Source organism: Enhydra lutris, unplaced genomic scaffold, assembly GCF_002288905.1.
Source record: "Enhydra lutris kenyoni isolate GAN:26980312 unplaced genomic scaffold, ASM228890v2 scaffoldscaffold21, whole genome shotgun sequence".
Classification (NCBI taxonomy): domain Eukaryota; kingdom Metazoa; phylum Chordata; class Mammalia; order Carnivora; family Mustelidae; genus Enhydra; species Enhydra lutris.
In genome coordinates this window covers 28,616,905-28,637,882 of record NW_019154105.1, presented here as the reverse complement: position 1 = coordinate 28,637,882, position 20,978 = coordinate 28,616,905, and the positions used below count along the sequence as shown (strand labels likewise).

Sequence of the window (20,978 nt, the reverse complement as noted above, 5' to 3'; positions counted from 1 at the left end):
TCCAAGAGGCATGAAGAACAAGCATCTGGTTTTCAATAAGTCTTTTCATCCCATTTTCTGGTATTTAATTGATTCGTACAAAGTTCAAAGAACTCATGAGCTCTCGCAAAATGAAATTACTCCGTTCACACCACAACACATGGTTCTGCAAGCCAGCCACGCTCACATTTTCTCCTTTGAAAATTAACATAACAGCAGCACCAGATTGTACCTCCACCCCAAGTCTCACATTCACACATCCCAGAATGGATGCTCAGTACATAGACTAAATACTGACAATTTTTTTTACTGTTGAGGAGGCTAATTAATAATAATGATCCAGGGATGCCTGGGTGGCTCAGTTGGTTAAGTGGCTGCCTTCGGCTGAGGTCATGATCCCAGGGTCCTGGGATCAAGTCCCGCATCGGGCTCCTTGCTCAGCAGGGAGCCTGCTTCTCTCTGCCTCTACCTGCTTGTGTGCTCTCGCTCTCTCTCTCTGACAAATAAATAAAATCTTTAAAAAAAACAATAATCTAGTACCGAGGCAGCGTAACATTTCAGTGTTTCTGTTTTGAGGGTAGCATTGTTTAGCTGAAGTCTGAAATATGAGCGAGAAGATTGGAACATTTCAGAGGCAACTTGTACAATATTGTCTCCACCACTGAAAATCTAGGTGACCTTATAAAGCCATCACAGAGTCCCAACCATATTTCTGTATCTGTAAGGGGTGAAAAATAAATATCTTGTGCCAACCACAAATATTCCAAAAATAAAATGAAATTAGTAAAGAAGAAGAAGAAGAAGAAGAAGGGGAGGAGGAAGAGGGGGAGAAGGTCTCTTTCAAGTTTAGATAGCTCTAAGAGTCCTGACTTCTCTCCAACACACTGAGTGGAGTTCGCTCAATTTGGTCTCTGGAGGAAAGCTGTAATAATCTTTATTCCAGGGAGGAGATGTCTTCCGAGGCAATAAGAAAACCTTTTAAGGTAAACCTCATTTTCTCCAGAGCAAGGTGGGAGACTCATATTTCTGTTCAGTTACAGAAGATGATTTCGGAACAAAACAGCAGGTAACTCCCCATCAGGACAAGTTAGATAAATAGGGCCCTGGGTCCTTTTTGGGAGATGACTTTGCCCCCAATCTCAAACATGTCAATGTTACCATTTTGTGGCAGACACAAATCTTCAAGAAATAAAAGATCCCTTTTAAGGTAGATACAACATCAGAAATATTTCTGCATATATTAAATCATCTCAAAGCCTTTCCTGTATATTGCTTTGGAAACAATGGTGGCTACGGGGAAAAAGAGGGGAGGGTTGGGTTATCCATTCCTCAGGAAATTAAATGTTTGACACTTACTCATTAAAATGTTTTAAATTTCACATCTTGATTATAAGTTACTGTATTTTGAAGGATGCTATGCCAAAATGCAGAGGAGCCTAACATATTGTCAAATGAAGCCAAGCTATTTTTCTCGGGGCATTAAGAAAGCTGTTGAGTGCGGGCAAATCTCAGAGACTTCATTGACCCACTGATCCTATGACAATGGAAATGTTGTGACTTTTAAAAATTCAATCAGATTGGCAAAGTGCGTGCAGAACTGAAATATTGACTCCTGACAGCTGAAAACGATCAGGGAATGCATATGAGACAAAATGGATTTTATGTTCTACAACAATCCATTTCAGACATTTCAATGCAAAGTAAAACATAAACAGATGTTGAAAACAGTTAACCTACTGAACCTACCTGCTAAAAGGAATTCTGCAGTTTAAAAAAAAAAAAAAAAAAGTACAAGTAAGAATTTTATGTGTTAGATGAAGCAGCAATTTCTTTCAGAAGGCCTGGAGCAAAGAGTTCCAAACTCAGCATTCATCATTTGTTTTGCTATATTTCATGAACATTCTAGTTGGACAATACAGAGAATTTCTGTGTTGTGTTCCATCACAAAACATGTTTACGCCACATGTTAAAATTTCATTCATGTGGCTTATTCCACTCATGCCTGTTTAGCACTTATGCTGTGAGCCGCTGGGCTACAGGAATATAAAGATGAGAAAGATACAGTCCCTGCCCATCAGGAGTTGACAGCCTCCCTTCCAGAAGATGCACAACTTCACGAGTGACTTCAATACCCTGGGACAGAACAGTAATACCCATATGTAGAAAGGACAACAAGTCCACCATAAGAGCGGAGTGAACTAGAGGACAGTCGGGCCACACTGCTACATTTTTAAAAATATGTAAGCTTCTGCTTTTGCACCAGGATGGAACAACAGTATTTTGTAAGCATTTGGGTCTCAAAGCCTGTGTGTGTTGATTGAGGGAGGAGGGAAGCCAAGGGAAATCAACATAATCAACATTTTAAGGAGGGCAATTTTTCACTAATGGGACTCTCACACATATTTCAGGACATTTGGCATTCCTGGCCACCACCTAATAATAAATGTCAGCAAAACTTCTCCCCCCACCACAAACCAGGCATTGTGACCCACAACGCATCCCCCATTATTCCCATATCCCCCCAACCCCAGGGTACTATGGTTTCCGGTTGAGAAGCATTTGGGTTGTCTAGCAGGCATCCATTGAACACATACTGTGAGGTTAGCTCTACACCCTGGATGCAAGGCAAAGTCCTCAGTTAGCAAATTTCTCCCACATTCTACAGGCATTAACTACCACTGAGAGTTAATATCTTTAAATAAACACTGAGAGTTTATACCTTTTTTTCCACAGAGAGATAGTATACTACTGGAGATCAAACATCATGTCTTTTAATTGTGACCATCATCCTACTGGGCATATAAAAGGACACAGAAACTTAATGTCAACATTAATGAAAGAGGAGAAGCATAATTTATTAAGTCCTTCAAAACCTAACATCTACTACATTAAACCAGGAATGGTAAGGAAAAGTAAGGAGTAGTATTCTGTAACTTGGCCTAGGGTTTCAAGTGAGGCTGAGGTAGGATCCAGCTTTTGTAGTTCTGGAGGTGAGCAGAAGAAAATGTGATGCTTGGAAAATACAAAGCAGCTAAGATTCTTTGGCTTTCCAGGAGTAGAAATGAACTCCTGGTTTTGACTATTTGTGCCAGCCTTAGAATAGATATTGAAGAAAGTTTGCCCCAGGTTCCATTTCTTATTATGTTGTTTAAACAACAGTTGGCCATGGGAAGAAACCAACAAGTGGAGGTAACAAAACCTCAGATATATGGGACTTACCCAGAGGCCTTAGCCATCCTCCATCACATGGTCCTAATCCATCCTGGATTTGTTAATCAAATAACCTCTAACCCTGGCATTAGATTTTAGAGGCTAGTTCATGATTGTCAAGGAAAGGTGGCAGATTTTTGTTTCAAAAGAAACAAAAAAGAACAGACAGCTTTATCATCTTATATTCCATCTTCCTGAGGTGAAGTAGGAACACAACTCAATAAAATTTTTATAAATACAATCCTAAAAAGGTCATTTAAAAAGCTTAAGCATTGAACATTCTGTCCTGACAAAATCAATTTAACTCAGCGAGTCAAAGGAGATGTGGAATGGTTTAAAAAACGTACTTCAGTGTTACTTCCAAAACAACAGACTGACGAAGCTAGAGGCAGAGATCTCCTTAAGAGAAAGGCTGAGGCTTGATCCAAATGAGCTTAGCAGAAAGGAAGAAGAAAACATGACTCTGACGGTCTAGGTAGAGACTAGCAAAGTTGCACCCAGGTCTACTACTCTTAAAGAGGCTACTATAAAGGGGAAGATAGTTTTGGTGGTTATTAGATAATAATATATGGCTGGAATCCAAAGAAATCAAAGAGAGGAAGAAGGGCAAGATCTCAAAGAACAAATAAATTGATTGCCCCCAAGGAGGCAAGCATTGGAAAAATTACTGAAAGCTGGCTTCGTAAAGCTTTCAGAAGAGAGTTCATTGCAAGAACAATTCGGAAAACATGCTTTCTAGGTTGTACAGCTATACCAAGTAGCTACTAAGAACAGTATTCATGGAACCCACAGTCCCTCTGGGGAGAAAGAGAGTAAGTAGCTATACAAATATTCATTTAATATAATTGTGTTAAGTGCTATATAGAGTGACTACTGGGTAAATAATCTGTGGTAATGTGAAAATGAACTTGCAAAACTAACTTCCACTTTTCCATGAAAACTTAACATGTTATCCTTAACTACAACAGGGAATAGTCTAATACTGAAAATACTTCAGTGACAAGGAATTCTAATGAATGTTTACTTATTAGCACTCAAAACTGAATTACTAGAATTATTTTACCTATAATTAGATAATTTACCTTCTTAATTTCTTTCCAATGATGGTTTCAAATGTTTTTAATATATTAATACATATTTACAATATAACCTGTGCTATTTAATATTCATGGTGAAGGTCCAAAGTATTAGGAATTATGTAATGTTTCTTAAAATTATAAGAAGTTGAGGATGAAAAAGATGACTTTTCAGAATAAAAATCTCATTGGCCCATCAATCATATTTTCAAATTTTGTTCTGCTCTCTTTCTACAGTTAGTATTCCCAAGTAATAGAACATTTTAAAAAATGAGTTTATGATTGTATCAAAAAGGATAAAATACCTAGGAATAAATTTAACCAAGGAAGTGAAAGACCTATACTCTGAAAACTATACATTAATGAAATAAATTAAAGATGGCACAAATACAAAGATCTATCATGCTCATGGATTGGAAGAGTTAACATTGCTAAAACGTCCATACTCCCTAAAGCAATTTATAGATTCAATGCAATCCCTATCAAAAACTAAGAGTATTTTTCACAGAACTAGAATAATCCTAAAATTTGTATGGGATCACAAAAGACCTAAAATAGCCAAAGCGATTGAGAAAGAAGAACAAAGCTGGAGGCATCCCAACCCCAGATTTCAAGATATAATACAAAGCAACAGTAATCAAAACAGTGTGATACTGGCACAAAAACAGACACATAGATCAATGGAACAGAACAGAGGGCCCAGAAATAAACCCACACTTACATGGTCAATTAATCTATGACAAAGGAGGCAAGAATATACAGTAAGAAAAAGTCTTTTCAATAAATGGTGGTGGGAAAATTGGGTAGCTACATGCAAAAGAATGAACCTGGATGTTCTTGGTTTAAGAAAACCCCTGTTTTATACCATATACAAAAATGAACTCAAAATAGATGATAGACCTTACTGTGAGACCTGAAACCATAAAACTCCTCCTAAAAGAAAATAAAGGCAAGAATCTCTTTGACATCAGCCTTAGCAACATATTTTTAGATATGTCTCCTAATGCAAGGGAAATGAAAGCAAAATTAAACTATTGGGACTACATAAAAATAAAAAGCTCTTGTATACAAAAGAAAACTATCAACAAAACAGAGAGGCAACCTACAGAATGGGAGAAGATACTTGCAAATGATATATCCAATAAGGGATTAATATAAAAAATACATAAAGAAGTGATACAACTCAACACCAAAAACCTCCCAAATAGTATAATTTAAAAAATGGACAGAAGACCTGAATAGATATTTTTCCAAAGAAGGCATACAGATGGCTAAAAGACATATGAAAAGGTAGCATCACTAATCAACAGGGAAATGCAAATTAAAACTGCTATGAGATATCGTTTTACACCTGTCAGAATGGACAGTATCAAAATGACAAGAACTAGCAAATGTTGGTAAGGATGAGAAGAAAAAGGAACACTCATGCACTCTCGGTGGGACTATAAATTGGGGCAGGCCCTGTGGAAAACAGTACGGAGATGCCTCAAAAAATTAAAAATAGAAATACCATATTATCTAGTCATCCCATTATTGGGTATTTACTCAAAGAAAATAAAAACATTAATTTGAAAAGACATATGCACTTTTACGTTTATTGCAGCGTTATTTACAGTAGCCAAGATGTGGAAGCAACTCAAGTGTCTATCAATAGATGAATGGATAAAAAGTAGGGGAATTTTAGCCATAAAAAAGAATAAGACCTTGTCATTTGTAACAACATGGATGATCTGAGGATATTATGCTAAGTGAAATAAGTCAGAAAAGACAAATGCCATATGATTTCACTTATATGTGGGATCTAAAAAGCAAAATAAATGAACAAACAGACAGACTTAAATCAGAGAACAAATTGGTGGTTACCAGAGGAGAAGTGGGTGGGAGGATGGGCCAATAGGTGAAAGGGAAATTTTTAAAAGTTATAATATAGTATTTTACAAAGAATAACATCAGTCAATTCTTCTGAGTTGCTTTCCAGAGCTAAAGTTATCAATACTTTGAGACAAAACCAAACATACAAATGATAAATTTTTTAAGTATGTAGTATGTTTTGAATGTATCTAATTTGTTTATGAAAGGCAAACCTTTGAATCCAAATTAAGAGACTAATAAAAAAAGATATCTGTAAATGTTTAATAATTGCCTAAACTTGGGCATTAACATTTATCCTTTACCAAAATGCAATTAAAAATTACGATTGTTGGAGCTCCTGGATGGCTCAGTGGGTTAAGCCTCTACCTTTAGCTCAGGTCACGATCTCAGGGTCCTGGGATCGAGCCTGCTTCCCTCTCTCTCTCAGTCTGCCTCTCTGCCTACTTGTGATCTCTCTCTCCGTCAAATAAATTAATAAAATCTTTTTAAAAATTATGATTGTGAATGCAGTGATTATAAATAATCTTGTTTTCATATGAAGAACTTAGGAAAAAATTCTCCTTTTGGAAATGTAAGACTGTGTATTAATAGTATACTTTTTGCTTACCGCTTTCCCAAAAAAAGTTGTCGTGATTACAAATAGTCTTAATGTAGATACAAGGGGTGCTTGGGTGGCTCAGTGGGTTAAAGCCTCTGCCTTCCCCTGAGGTCATGATCCCAAGGTCCTGGGATCGAGCCCGCATTGGGCTCTCTGCTTAGCAGGAAGCCTGCTTCCTCCTCTCTCTCTGCCTGCCTCTCTGCCTACTTGTGATCTGTCAAATAAATAAAATCTTTTTTTAAAAAAAGTTAATTGTCTTAATGTAGATACAAACATAAAAAGTTTTAAAATCTCTTGAAATTATTAAATAAAATATATTTGCTTTTTTCTCCTTTTTAAAAAATTTGAGACAACCACCGATTTATAGGAAAGGTGGAAGTACAATACAAAGAACTATTTTTCTGAACCATTTCGTAAATTGTCAACTAGATTTCTATCACTCTGGAATATGACAGTGGGTATTTCCTACAAACAAGGACATTCTCCTTCATAACTACAGTACAACCATCAAAACCAGGAAATTACACAGATAGACTGCTACCATCTAATTCTGAGAACTCACTCAGGTTTTACCAATAGTCCCAATAGTCCCTTTATACCCAAAGAGTCTAATTTAGAATCGGATATCACTCTTGGTTTTCATGTTTTCTTGGTCTCCCTCAGTCTTCTTTGACCTCCATGACTTTGACGCTTTTGTAAATTACAGGAGTGCTGAATTGCGGTTCAGGATTAAATTTGATGTCTGTAGCAGAAATATCACAAAAGGGGTCCTATATTCTTCTCATTGTATCCTATCCATGTGTTCATTTACTGATACAGTCACATTAATCACGTGATGTCTGCCAAGCTTTCCTACGGGTGATATTACTCTCCTTCTCCCCACGTCATCTATATAATCAGTAAGTATTTTGTGGTGAGGTATTAAAATTATGTAAATATCCCATTCCTTCAAATTTTCACTATCCTTTTGTTGACATGTGCATGAACTCTTGGTTTCCTGTTCTATTCAATGGTATGTCGTCTGTTACCACCATTACTTATTTCGACACTAAACGCCTCTCTATTTGGCCAGTGGGAGCCAAGTCAGTCTGGCTTCTGTGTCCTTTTAATATGTACCCATCGTTCTTTGAGCCCTCTCTTGCTTTCTGGAACAAGATGTTTCAGACTCATCTTGTACTTCCCTTGCCTCACCCTTGGAATCAGCCGTTTCTCCAAGAACCTTCATTCCTTTTTGTTAAAAAAAGAAACAAAACAAAACTCTATCTAGAACCTAGAGCTGGCTGTCCCTTGGAACTGACAGTGTTTGCTCACTGCTTTTAGGTTGTCACTGCTCCTGGTGTCTTTCAGCAAAGAATAGCCACAGGGGGGAATGTATTTACCTTTTGTGCACATATACATACACAGATTACATCTCTACTCATCTATCTTTCTATGTTGAAACACACATTTATACCCGAACCTCCAATTCCAATCCCATATCTAAATCTAGGGTTCTAGATTTAGCTCTCTGCCTTTTTCTCTCTCTAACTCCTGTTTCCAATAGCAAGAGATGTGGTTTATTCTTACTATGTGTAATTATTTGCTCAGTCCTCCAGACTGTAACAAGTCTCCCAGCCCCACCGCCCCATGGGGCGCCACGCTCACGCTGTCTGAGCTCTGACATCCTGCCTCGGCTGCCCCCACCGGTGGATGCCTTCTTCATCCCACCAAGCTCTGACCCCACACCCAGACTGATCCCATACCCAACCCTCCTTTCCCTACTTGGGCTCCAACACACCCCGCAGTGCACCCATCTGCAGCCAAGGTCTTGGTCACTGCACTACCCCTGGTTTGCTCCACCCAGAGAACAAATTCAGGACTCGGCTCTTCACCCTGCAGGCAAGAATAGGAAGATCCAAACAAAGGTGTGAAATCTATAGAAAGCAATCATGTTCTTCCTTCGTTCATTTTTTCCCCACTTCGTTAAAAAAGATTAAAAAAAAAAAAAAAGAAAACACACACACAAGCTCTGGATCCTTCAGTCTTCTCCCTTACCTTGAGGTCAGGAGGCTGTGAGTGTGTATAATGTGTATTTTGGGGTTTGAAGCTGCTACAGCCAGACCATCAGAGAAGCTCTGAGTTCGTCACTTCCTTTCCAACTTGACCAGTGTCCCGGCCACACTGCAGAGCATTCAACACTCTATTAACAGGGAAAAAGCCAAATTGGATAATTTTTTTATATTTTTCCTTTGTCTTTGAGAAATGTGAGTGGAGAAACAACACATTTTTTTTAAAAAGAAAAGCCCGCTTTAAAAAATTAAAAAATAAATAAAAAGTTTAAAAGACATTTTGTTTTAAGTTTTAAAAATTTTTAATGAAAATCATAACAGTTATCCCATGAGTTTTGTTTACTTCCACTAGGGAAAATAAATAATTTTTTTTCCGGAAAGAAGATAATTTTCACTTGTTGGGAAAGTTCTCTTCAAGGAGGAAAGGGGGAATGTTGCCTACCGTTAGGAGTTTCTGACACAAAATGATTGGAGAATATTGTAAGTTAGGAATATTTACCTCTTCCCAGAGAGCATTTTTGTTCCTCTTAGGGACATTCGGTTGATAGAGGTAAAGTCAGAACAACCCAAATAAAAAGCGTGAGTGCTAGGGGTGCCTGGGTGGCTCAGTGGGTTGAGCCTCTGCCTTCGGCTCGGGTCATGATCTCAGGGTCCTGGGATCGAGCCCTGCTTCGGGCTCTCTGCTCAGTGGAGAGCCTGCTTCCCTCTCTCTCTCTGCCTGCCTCTCTGCCTACTTGTGATCCCTGTCCATCAAATAAATAAATAAAATGTTAAAAAAAAAAAAAGTATGAGTGCTAGATGGGAGGGAGTGAGGCAGACAATCAGAGGTGGCCCCAAGGTGACTTGGACCACTGATCCTGGCATGCAAATCAGCTCTTACAAGTCCTTCCAAGGGACCACTTGATTTTCTCACCAAGGACACCTTTGGAAGGACTTCTCTCTCTTTTCCATTTCAGAAAGGATGGGAAGCTCAATTTTATTGTCATGCAGAAGACAGTAGCATAAAAATCACCATTACCCAGGTTTAGGACTATAGTTACCAATTCTAGAATTTACATTAAAAAACAAACAAAAAAACCCCAAAACCCACCAAGACCAGGAGAGAGGGAACTAGTCTCTAAAATTTGCCCTAACTCCTCCACAGGCTGAACCAGGACGCAGCCACAGTTCCTCGGTCCTTCCTGGCTTGATCCCCCCCACTCGCCCCCTTGCCCAGAACTGGTCATCTCCTGTGGGCAGCTGGGTGTGAGAGCTCTGAGGGGCCTCCCCAGGGCTATTTTTAACTTGGTATTTTCTGTTTATAGCCTTTCCACTGGGGGAGCCCCAGGTCTGGGGGATTCACTCCAACTGGGAAATCTGAGAAGTCAGCTGGCCTCTGTGGCAAATAAAGTATTTTTAGCTAAGACTTGGGGATCTCAGGATTGTCATCTACTTTAGACCTCAGGGTGGGAGACACAAAAGAGCTAGGCAAGAGGAGAGGTGCCCACTCTCAAGTTTCTTAGCAACGGCCCACTGGGCTTATTGTTGGAAAAGGATTCTGTGTATACCCTGGTGGGGGAGGGGAGACTGGCCTGGGGGCCTTCCCAGCAATAGGGCCGCACCCTCCCCATGGAGGCCAGGCCTGCGGCTCTCCCAATACCTCCCTGCCCACCTGCTGTATCTGCAGCTCCTGGAACTTGTTAGAACTGCAAATTCTTGCATCTCACCCAGTGATTCTCTTGCTCACTAAACATTAAGAATTAGCAGTCCAATCACATTCACTAACATTCACAGATAAAGATGTAAGAATGACCTTACTCCTACCAAACCCACAGAGCCATACCTTTTTTTAAAAAAATTAACAGACATTATTTTCAGCACATTTTTAGACTTAAGAAAATATTGAGGGGCTAGTAGAGAGAGCCAGTAACTTTTTCTCAACCATTTTTCCCTCCTTTGTACTGTATCCTCTCTCCACTATTCATCCTCAAGGACAATGACATCAGCTGAGTTTTACCATCAAAGGATGCAACCAAGTCAGTCAGAAATAGACCCCACCGCTCAGGGAGGATGGCTATCATGTGTACCAATCCTAGGAATGACGGGGCATCGCTACCCTAGCCCGGGCTGGGATGAAGCCAGTGACCGTAACTGTCTAAGCTGATGGGAGTCAGACACCTTCTCAAAACGGTCCTAGAAATGATGTTAACATTAGACCATTAGTAAGGAATTAGTTTCCTATGGCTGCTGTAACCATTTGCCACAGTGGCTGACAACCACACAAACTCATTCCCTCATAATTCTGGAGGTCAGATGTCTGCAGTCAGTTTTGCTGGACCAAAGCCAAGGTGTCAGCAAGGCCCCTTCCTCTGGAAGGCTCTCAGGGGAACATCTGTTTCCTTGCGTTTTCCAGTTTTTAGCCACTACCTATCTGTAGGCCACGGCTGGCGGACCTTCCTGCATTTTTTTTTTTTAAAAGATTTTATTTATTTATTTGTCAGAGAGAGAGAGGGAGAGAGAGCGAGCACAGGCAGACAGAATGGCAGGCAGAGGCAGAGGGAGAAGCAGGCTCCCCGATGAGCAAGGAGTCCGATGTGGGACTCGATCCCAGGACGCTGGGATCATGACCTGAGCCGAAGGCAGCTGCTTAACCAACTGAGCCACCCAGGCGTCCCACCTTCCTGCATTTTGAAAACACCTCTCTCCAATCTCCACGTGGACCCGCCATCTCATTGTTTCCTTCTCTTCTTGGGTCCCCCAATAATGGGTCCATGGTCAAAGGAGCTAGACTGATACAAAGCAAAGGTCAAGCAAAGCTTTATTTCGTGCCAAGCATCAAGAATCAAACCAACCATCCAACAGACCGGTGGGGGCCACCCCTTACAGAGAGGGCGACCCCCTCCCTGCCTCACAGACTAACTTTTATAGAGCAAAGGCCATCATGTGATTGGGCCTGGCCACACACAGGTGGCGAATGAGACTGTAACACACAGAGAAAGCTGCACAGTCATGCTAGGTCACACACGGGTGGCCAGTTGAATTACAATTCACCCCATAGTAGCTATTTGAACTCGCCTATCACCTTAGTCATAATTGGCGCCCAAAAGGTGGGGCCCACACTCTTTGGTAGCTAGGGAGACAGTATGCACGCTCTACTGATTGGATGTCTCCACCTGACTCAACTCATCCCTGCATTTGGGCTCTATTATCTCCACCTGACCTGACCCACCCTTGTATTTGGACTTTGTTACCTGGGACTGTTCGTTACCTGGGACTGTTTCCCAGACTTGCTTTTAAGTAAGTTCCCCTGGAGGAGGGCAGGGTCAGTGTAAGTTTTACTGCATAAACAACAAAATGGCTGTTCAACTGAGGGGGGGCTGCTCTGGCTGAATAGGCCCTTATACTCTGACTCCACTCTCCTGCCCAAGGAGATGGGGATTACATCAGGTCCTCCCAAATAATCCAGGATAATCTCCCCATCTCACAATCTTGACCAATCACATCTGCAAAGTCCTTTTTGCCATAAAAGGGGGCATTCATGGATATATTTTGGGGGCCACTATTCAACCTACCATATTCCATTTGGTCTGTACTACCCAATACGGTAGATGCTAGCTAGCCACATACGGTTGCTGAGCGCAGGCATTTGACCCATCTGAATTGGGATGTGCCATGAGAGTATTGAAATTTGAAGACTTATTATTTTAAAAAAAGTAGGATATTTCGTGAATAATTTTTGTATGGATTCCAGGTTAAAATTATAAAATCCTAGGTACAATGAGTTAAATAAATTACATTAACCTCAATCTGTTTCTTTTTTGCTTTTTTCAAATGTAGCTACTTTTGTGGCCGGCATTATATTTCTAAGGGATGGTGTTGGAAGAAACACCACAAAGGAAGCAGAGTGATGTTAAATTCCAGTCACTGTATTTTTGTCGTACTCATGAGGGAGCCCAGACATAGAAAACAACATTTCTTCTTTCAGCCTTCTCTAGGGAGCGCGACTGATGACACAGAATTGAGATTTCAAATCAAGAGGGATATTACCTAGGGACAGGCACAACTAAATTCTCCACAGATAACAGTAACCAAAGGGAAAAAAAAGGAAAAAGAAAAAATAATTCAGCAACTTGTATGTACTTGACAGAGACACAGCGGAGAGGGAACACAAACAGGGGGAGTGGGAGAGCGAGAAGCAGGCTTCCCATTGAGGAAGGAGCCTGATGCAGGGCTCGATCCTAGGACCCTGGTATCATGACCTGAGCCAAAGGCAGACACTTAACAACTGAGCCCCCCAGAAGCCCCCTAGCAACTTGTATTCTTACAAAGCATCTCCACAAAACATTATTTTACTGACTCCTTATTCACAACCCTCTCATGAGGGATCCTGTTTCCACTGTTCAGAGAAGGAAACCGAGCGGAGGGCAATGTACTTGCTGGAGGCACCAGCAGCTAAATGATGAGTCAGGTCGGCATGCCTGAGCACCCAGGACTGCGTGAGCCTACTTCCCCGGCTTGGGTTTAATGGTTTAATCAGGCTCACTCTACTTCCCGAGTTATTTTATAACCAGGCTTCCTAGATTTCAGAGATCCAACAATTCTTCCTTTTCCCCTAAGAAGTCGGTTCCTTTACTACTCTGAACACATTTTTATTATTTTTTGTTTCTTAACAGAATATGGGGGGGGGGGGTTCCTACTTAGCCATTTAGGAAAATGATTTTTCTCCTGTGTCAAACTGCTCCTCGGCTATGCCCAGAGGCATACCTGGCCCCCAGCTTGATCCTGGGCCATCTACTGGAAGACCCCAGCCCCCATGACAGTCTCACCCCATTCTTCCCACCACCCATAAGTCACATGCGTTGGTGAAGTGCTTGGCTTTGACTTATAGTCAGAAAAGGTACCGCTAGACAAATCTAGGCTCTGGTGATCAGATTTCATCTGATCAGTCTGGGGATGAATGGAAAATTCTGTACTTCGGCAGAGGTCACCGTAAGAAGAATAAGCAAAAAGACCCACAAAGAGAGAAGCAGACATTAAGGTCCACCAGGATAACTCTTCCCCAAATAGCACTTTCGAGAGGAGGGAAAGAAAGAAAAAAAGGGTACAACGCACTGCTCCTTTTCTCTGCTGCATTAACACTTCAGCTTTTAGATCTAGAAACCTTGGAGAGTATCTCGTCCAATTACCTCATTTTACCTGTGAGGACACTGGGATCAAACAGGCTGACTTCTGTAGTCTCAGAGCAACTTAGGGTCAGATGAAGACTAGAACTCCCATTTGTGATGTCCTGTGTTTGTTCCACTTGGGCAAAATTGTTCTGAATGATCACAGAGAAATAGATTAAGCAAAATAATACAGCTTTGATCTCCAAACCACACTACAGAGGAGTGTCATCTTGCTTGCAGGATGGGGCCCTGAAATAGACCCGCAAAGGTGAGAATCAAAATAATCCTTGCAAATCCTTAAGGAAAGCACCACACTGGAGACCAAGGCACCTTCTGTCCATCAACCCCATACAGTCAGTTTGTCCAGAGACGGAACAGGCTCATCGGTTGAGTACTAGAAGAATTAACTGGCTTGGGGTAGAGGACAAGAAGGCACAAAGCTTTAAACACAGGACCACACAGAGGACTGCAAGTCGGCTACATAGAAAGACACTGGTGTTCCGAAATGAACCATGGGTTCCCTACCACTGGGCTCTCTCCCTGGCACTAGTCAGAATGGAGGCAAAGGGACTCATACTACTTAAATAGTTATCTCTCTTCCCTGCACTCCTGATTCTGTGTTCACTGATTAGTTAGAAGCTAAGCTCCACACATGCCTGAACCTTTGTGTTTTGTCCACAGGTGAACCCCAAAGCCTAGTACTGTGCCTGGCAGAGGAATGTTTGTGAGCAAATCTATTCTTCCCTTTGTCCTGGCTGTGTGGCTGATTCTCTTAAGTTGAAGTTATTCAGGTCTGGTACATGACTCTCAGGATGTTATGGTGCCCTAGCCACAAAAATTCACATGGAATGGTTTATAGAGATTTTTCGCTGCTCATGGGAGTTCAGGGAAGCTCCACATTAAGATTTCCTGGAGCTATCAACATTTACTATGCTCCTGTGACACTTTTTCAGAATGACCTCATGGCTTTGGAGAGTGACAGGGTTCCCTTTCTCAGCTGCATAAAGACCTTTCTATAAAAATCTCCCAACTGCTGGAAATAAAAGGTGTTCTTCAGACACTTTCAGCCTAAAGGCTCGAAGGGGTCCTGGGCTGACTACAACGAGTAGCACCAAAACGTTCTTTGCCATTCCCCTGCTATATTTTCTGCCCAATTCCTCAGCCACACTGTTGGATGCCTGGCCTTTCCCCACAGGTGTCCTCCTGAGCTGCCAGCAGAGTTGCAGCACTGATAACTGAATGGCAAGAGGGCTCGCCTAGAGGACCACCCTGTGTCTCCAACCAGCCCATCAAGCACTGATACCGCGCTTGTCACCACCAGCTGTGATGGCGAGGACATGCAGAAATGTACCGCAGGAGAACACTCAAACAGCTGCTGGGAGGTGAGCGGATGGAGGCAACTGCCAGCAGGCTGAGTGAAAAACATAATTTATGGGCACCCTTCAGCAGAGCTCTGAGCTGAGCAAACACTGCTGCAGAATGCTCAGGGATGAGGCAGACCAGCCAGTGCTCTAGGACAACAGTGGCTCTATTTGAGCAAAGACAAAGAAGTCGATGCTAGCGACAGGGCTGGAAATAGCAACAGGTTCAGGAAGGGGCAGCGGTTCCAGCAATCAGAGATGACCCATCCCATGTATTCCACGCCTGCCCACGTGGGAAGCAGACCTAATCTCCCCATCTTGCACGTGATTATTTGTCTGTAAGAATAACCAACATCGTGAACTATATTTGGCATAAAGCAGGTTTAGCAAAGTCCCAGAAACAAAATCAGCCTCTAGGGGGTTAGGAATCCAGACAGGGAAAGGATACTTATCTGCATCTGTACTGGTTTGAACCGTGTCTCCTGAAACTCATGTCCATTGGAATCTCAGAATGTGACCCTTTTTTTGGAAATAGGGTCTTGCCTTTGTGCTTATTTAGGGTGAGGTCATACTGAATTAGATTTAGCCCTAAACCAAATATGATGTCCTTATAATAAGAGGAAAGAAAACTGAAATGCAGGGAAGGACTAGGAATGCAGAATCTGGAGTGACGGAGCTACAAGCCAAGGAATGCCGAGCATTGCCAGCAACCACCAGAAGCTAGGAAGAAGGGAGGACGGATTCTTCCATAGAACCTTCAAGGGACATGGCCCTGCTGACATTTTGATTCTGGACTTGAGTGAATAAATTTCTGGTGTGTTAAGCCACGCAGTTTGTAGTTATTTGTTATAGAGCTCTTGGAACCTAATACAGCATCTACCCATCCTACCTAGTTCTAAATACGCCACAGTCATCCATTCACAAATAATTAATAAGTACCAACTATGTACCAAGCGTTCTTCTAGCCATGAACAAAAACACAGAAATATCTCTGCCTGAAAAGATATTCCCTGAGAAGGGAATATGAGAAGCTTCTCCCTGAGAGCAGGAGGACAGAGAAAACAATCAACATAAAGAGGGAAAATAAATAGCCTGTCAAATGGTGATAGGTTCAGGACTGGGTCCTACAGAATAAGGCGGAGGTGCTAGTTTCAAATCTGAATAAATTGAACTTTCAGTGGATTTGATGCAAACATAGAAACCTAGTCTTCCAGTATGGTCATTCTTGTCAAAAATCAACACGTCAGGGCACAAGGGACAAAGAGGAGCCTCCCTCTATTAGATTAGACTTTCTGCTCTAAAACTAGGAAAACCATCAGCCATAAAGCTCATTGTGAGGGAGAAGAATGATACATTAGCAAAAATCATCAAGGCTGAGGGGAGAACGCCCAAGGACTCCGTGGCTAATTCACACTCGTTGACTGATTTATAAAGGGATCTAGTCATTTACCATTCAACGAATGCCCCAGCAGTGTGAGAAATGCCAGCAAAACAGAAGTGACTTAGCAGTACAAAACCACTCCTTGGGAAGAAAAGAGGCAAAAGGAGGCACCGGACAGAAAACCTGTATCATCCAAGAGCCTCATTAAATTATCACTCAAGTAAAAGAAAGTTCCAGAGGACATTCTGCCTTGAAAACAATGTTCTATTGACATAATATGGTAATCATTGGTCAAAGTGTCTAGTGAGACTGAAGAACAGAAATGAATTTTTAATTGGATTTAATTTTGATGAATTCAAATAATGACATTAATTTTAAGTAACAGTGTGTGACCAGCAAATGCTCAATTGGAGAGCACAGCTTTAAACTCACAGAAGCAGGGCTGTGGAGAGAAGTCTGGCGTAGACTCATTGAGTCTGAGATGAGACCAGTTCTGTAAATAACAATAGGTTATGGGATGCCTGGGTGGCTCAGTTGGTTGGACGACTGCCTTTGGCTCAGGTCATGATCCTGGAGTCCCGGGATCGAGTCCCGCATTGGGCTCCCAACTTCACGGGGAGTCTGCTTCTCTCTCTGACCTTCTCCTCACTCATACTCTCTCTCACTGTCTCTCTCTCAAATAAATAAACAAAATCTTTAAAAAAAAAAACAATAGGTTAGGGAGACCAATAGTATGGATAGTATTTCTAGGACTTACTCATTTCCTTAATCCTCACAGCATTCTTATAAATGGTTAGAAATATTCTCCCCATTTGCTGGATAAGGACATTAGGGTTCAACAGCAGCATCTGACTTGCCCAGAGCCTTGTCACTTTTAAGGGTTACAGCCAGAGATTTGAATTTAGCTTAGATACCAGACTCCATACTCTCCTCTCCAAGGCACACAAACTAACAGCATCTTTCATTCTTGCGACTTCTTTCTTTGCTACCCTCATTGAACAGTCTAAAACACAAAAGCACGCACGTGTGTCTGTGTGCACATGCGTGTGTCTGAGTAGATTTCATGGAATAGTCTGGAGGTTGCCTGAGTGCTTCCTGTGGATCTAGTATTCCATACAGGTCAGTGTACTCAAGCCAACCAGCCCTATTTTCCAAACCCTGATGGGACAAACAGGATACATGGACGCATGCTTGTCAAATAACTTATTAAGGTCAGTGTCACGTGAAATAAACCCTTCTCCCTTGGATCCCTTCAGGAAAATTCTGTATTGCCACTTTCCTGGTCTTCAAAGAGCTCCCATTCCCCAGCAGTAAGACACTCAGCAACCCAAAAGCCCTAAGACTTTAGGTCTTTATGTCAAGGGAGGCTAGAGGTGAGGGAAAGAGGAAAAATGAGTAACCGAGTACCTCACTAAGTACGGAGATCTGAAAATACAGATTTTAGAGGGTGACAATGCTAACTATCTGAAGATAACAGGCTGCTCAGCTTCTCCCCCAACCTCCTTCCTGTCTGCCCCCCAACAATGGCGAAGGGCAACTGAGGGGCTTGAAGGAAAATAGAGCCAGCAAGTTCTGAAACCCAGATGAAGGCCTGGTGGGAAAGGTGGTTTTTCCAAAATGAAACCCCAGCTGGTGTGTGTGGTAGAAGCACTGATGCCTTCCAGACTAATACTATTAAGATTACTGCAGCATTAAGAGGAAGGTTTCTGATGGAGTTAATTATGCATCTTCTTTAAAAAAAAAAGTTTCACTATGCCTGGAAATACACTCCATGAGATGAATGAGGCAATTATTATTTGTCTCTTAATTTAACCTCCTGGAAGATTAATAGAGGTTTTCATCATCGTAGTTGTAAGCCTATCCTGCAAGGAACTTTCTGGGAAGATGCCCCTTCTCTTAAATAAAGCTTTGCAGCATCTTGGGGTTTTGGGATTTATGAGATTTCCCACCCAAATAACTCTGAGAATAGTTCATCATAGTGCAACTCCCGGTGTCCTGGTAAGGATTTTATGGAAAACCTGGCTGCTCTGCCCCACTCTCATACATGTCTACACAGATCTTTAGTTTAACCTGTCAATCCCCAGGAATCTGGTTTGGGGACTAATTTTTAGCATATCACAAACAAAACTACTGGGGACCAAATAGCACAGAAAGGCAGGTGAATGTATTGTGACTAACAAAAAATTGATTTTATGACTTTAAAAAAATGCAGTGTTTCTTCACATTCTCTCCAGGATGTGCCAAAAACTAATGTTTTGCAGCATCTTTAATTTCAACACCTTCAGCTAAAACGTGTGTTGTTGGACAACGATCCTGACTTGGCTCCCCTTCTGTTAGTAGTCAGACATTCCTTTGCAGTTTTGTTTCCATCAGTAAATTACTTTACAAAACAAAAACAAAAAACCCCTACAAACTACAATGCGTATAGAAGCCGCCTTAGCCTTTTACAAGAATGAGGCTTCGTGCATTGTTCTTAGAGGCTTCCCGCAGGAGGAAAGCCCCACTTTCTGAACTGCGAGGACAGCTTCCCTGGGAATGCCTAGCCCGCCGCTGTCCTGATGAGCTCGCAGCGCCCGGGGCTCAGGCTGGCAATGACCAGCAGCGCTAAAAGCGCCTGCACCGCCATCCACCCGCCCCGAGCCGGTGGCACTAGGAGACGGGCGCCCGCCACGGGAGCAGGGGAAGAGTCCCCACAGGATCCGACGCGACACCACCTTCCTCTTGCCCGCTCAGCCCTCAGAGTGCCCGCCGCAGAGAGGGACTCCGTGCAGGCCGAACCGAGCGGCCGTGAGCGGTCGCCGGGACCCTTCTGTCACCGCAAAAGCAGCGCAGTCGCAAATCAGACCCTATTCCTGGGACTCAGGCCGGTGAGGACCGTCCGCGATGCTCTTCCCTACCTTTCCTCTCCCGAGCTAGGGGCAGCGCGTTCCCTTTCCAGGACACGATCGGGGCCGCCAAACCCGGCGCAGCTCTGAACCTGCGCCCCTCGGAGGCTGGCGCCCGGGGTGCCCTGGCTGATTTGCGCCAGAGACAAAGTTTGCGCTCTGGGGGCGCGGGAGTTCCTGGCACGCTGCGAGCGGGACCGGTTATGGGTGCCCAATGCTCAGAATGGGCAGTGAGCTCCAGGTCCCAGCTCGGCACCGGGGAAGCGAGCGCGAGTCCGGGCTGTGAGACGGACGGAGACCGAGACGCGCGCAGCTGGAAAGCGGGCTGGGGGCGCTTACGTCTGGGGCCTGCCGGGCTGCTGCGCAGTGCTCGCACAGGTCGCGCGTCCGCGACGCTGGCTCAGCGGAGAAGCGGGGGACCCCCGAGGGGCTGGTCGCGAAGGCTCCCGCGGCAGCCTCCCCGGGCGCCCGCGCGTCCCCCAGTCCACTCACTGCGTGCAGGGCGCCCGGCCGAGGAGGGACTCTGTAGCAGACGTGGCGACGCCCCTGCCGAGGAGAGCGGGGTCTCCGGACCGACCCAGCTCTGACGCTGAAGGAAACTCTGCCCATGACCCTGCTAGAGTCGCGGACGCTCAGAGACCCCTGGAGCATCATGCGCCCGAGGACTGGTTGCAGGGAGCTCAGCGCCGGGCTGGGAAGCCGAAGCTCACCGACGTCGGGGGAGGAAGGTGGCACGGAGGGACGAGGGCGTAGGGGAGGGAGGGGTTGACCTTGAATTCACCCGGACTGAGAGGTCATCCGACCTGTTTGCGGGCAAGCGAGCTTGGTGGTGGGTCTTACCTGCTCCGGGGCCCGGGCTGGGCGGTAGCTTTCTTCCCGAGCCAGGGCAGGGGGCTGTTTCCTGGAGAACATGTCTCGCCTTTTCCTCTGTCCACTCTTATCCTGGTGGCTCTTCTCTCCTCTTCGTGCCCCTGCAGGGGTTGGGGGTGATAGTCTACTAGGGATGCCTTGCTCCTCACTCAGGGAAGAGACAAGTTAAACTTCAAGGGACAGGGGCCCCACATTTTGTCTGCTCGACAGATCCCACCCGCGAACCACTCCCTCCCTTCCCTCCCGTCTCTGGGTCCCACCCATCAGAGCCTTAAGGACAGATCTCTGCAACCCCACCTCTTTGCATTTAAAGTTCTTCTCCAGGGGCAGAGGGAAAGCCAAGTGCACTGCCGGTTCCCCCACCCCACCGGGGAGCACCCCGCGAGGGCAGCAAGGGAAGGCTGAGATTTGAAAGTTTGGGCTATGGGAGACAGAATAGTTGGGAGCAAAAGAGTTACTTCTCGGCTCGCCCAAATCTTATCCCACCCTAGACCATTTTATTTTAGCCAGAGCCTACCCAAGTAAAATAATAATAATAATAATAATAATAATAA

General features: G+C 43.5%; 1 protein-coding gene across 1 annotated transcript in view; it reads right to left on the bottom strand.

The window, feature by feature from the left end:
- Positions 1–20,466, bottom strand: part of LOC111149076 (corin, serine peptidase) — a 247,662-nt gene extending 227,196 nt beyond the window's left edge. The window contains exon 1 of the mRNA XM_022505983.1: positions 20,395–20,466. Coding sequence (XP_022361691.1) covers positions 20,395–20,466 — 72 coding nt within the window. The remainder of the gene's footprint in view (positions 1–20,394) is intronic.
- Between the last annotated feature and the right edge of the window lie 512 nt (positions 20,467–20,978).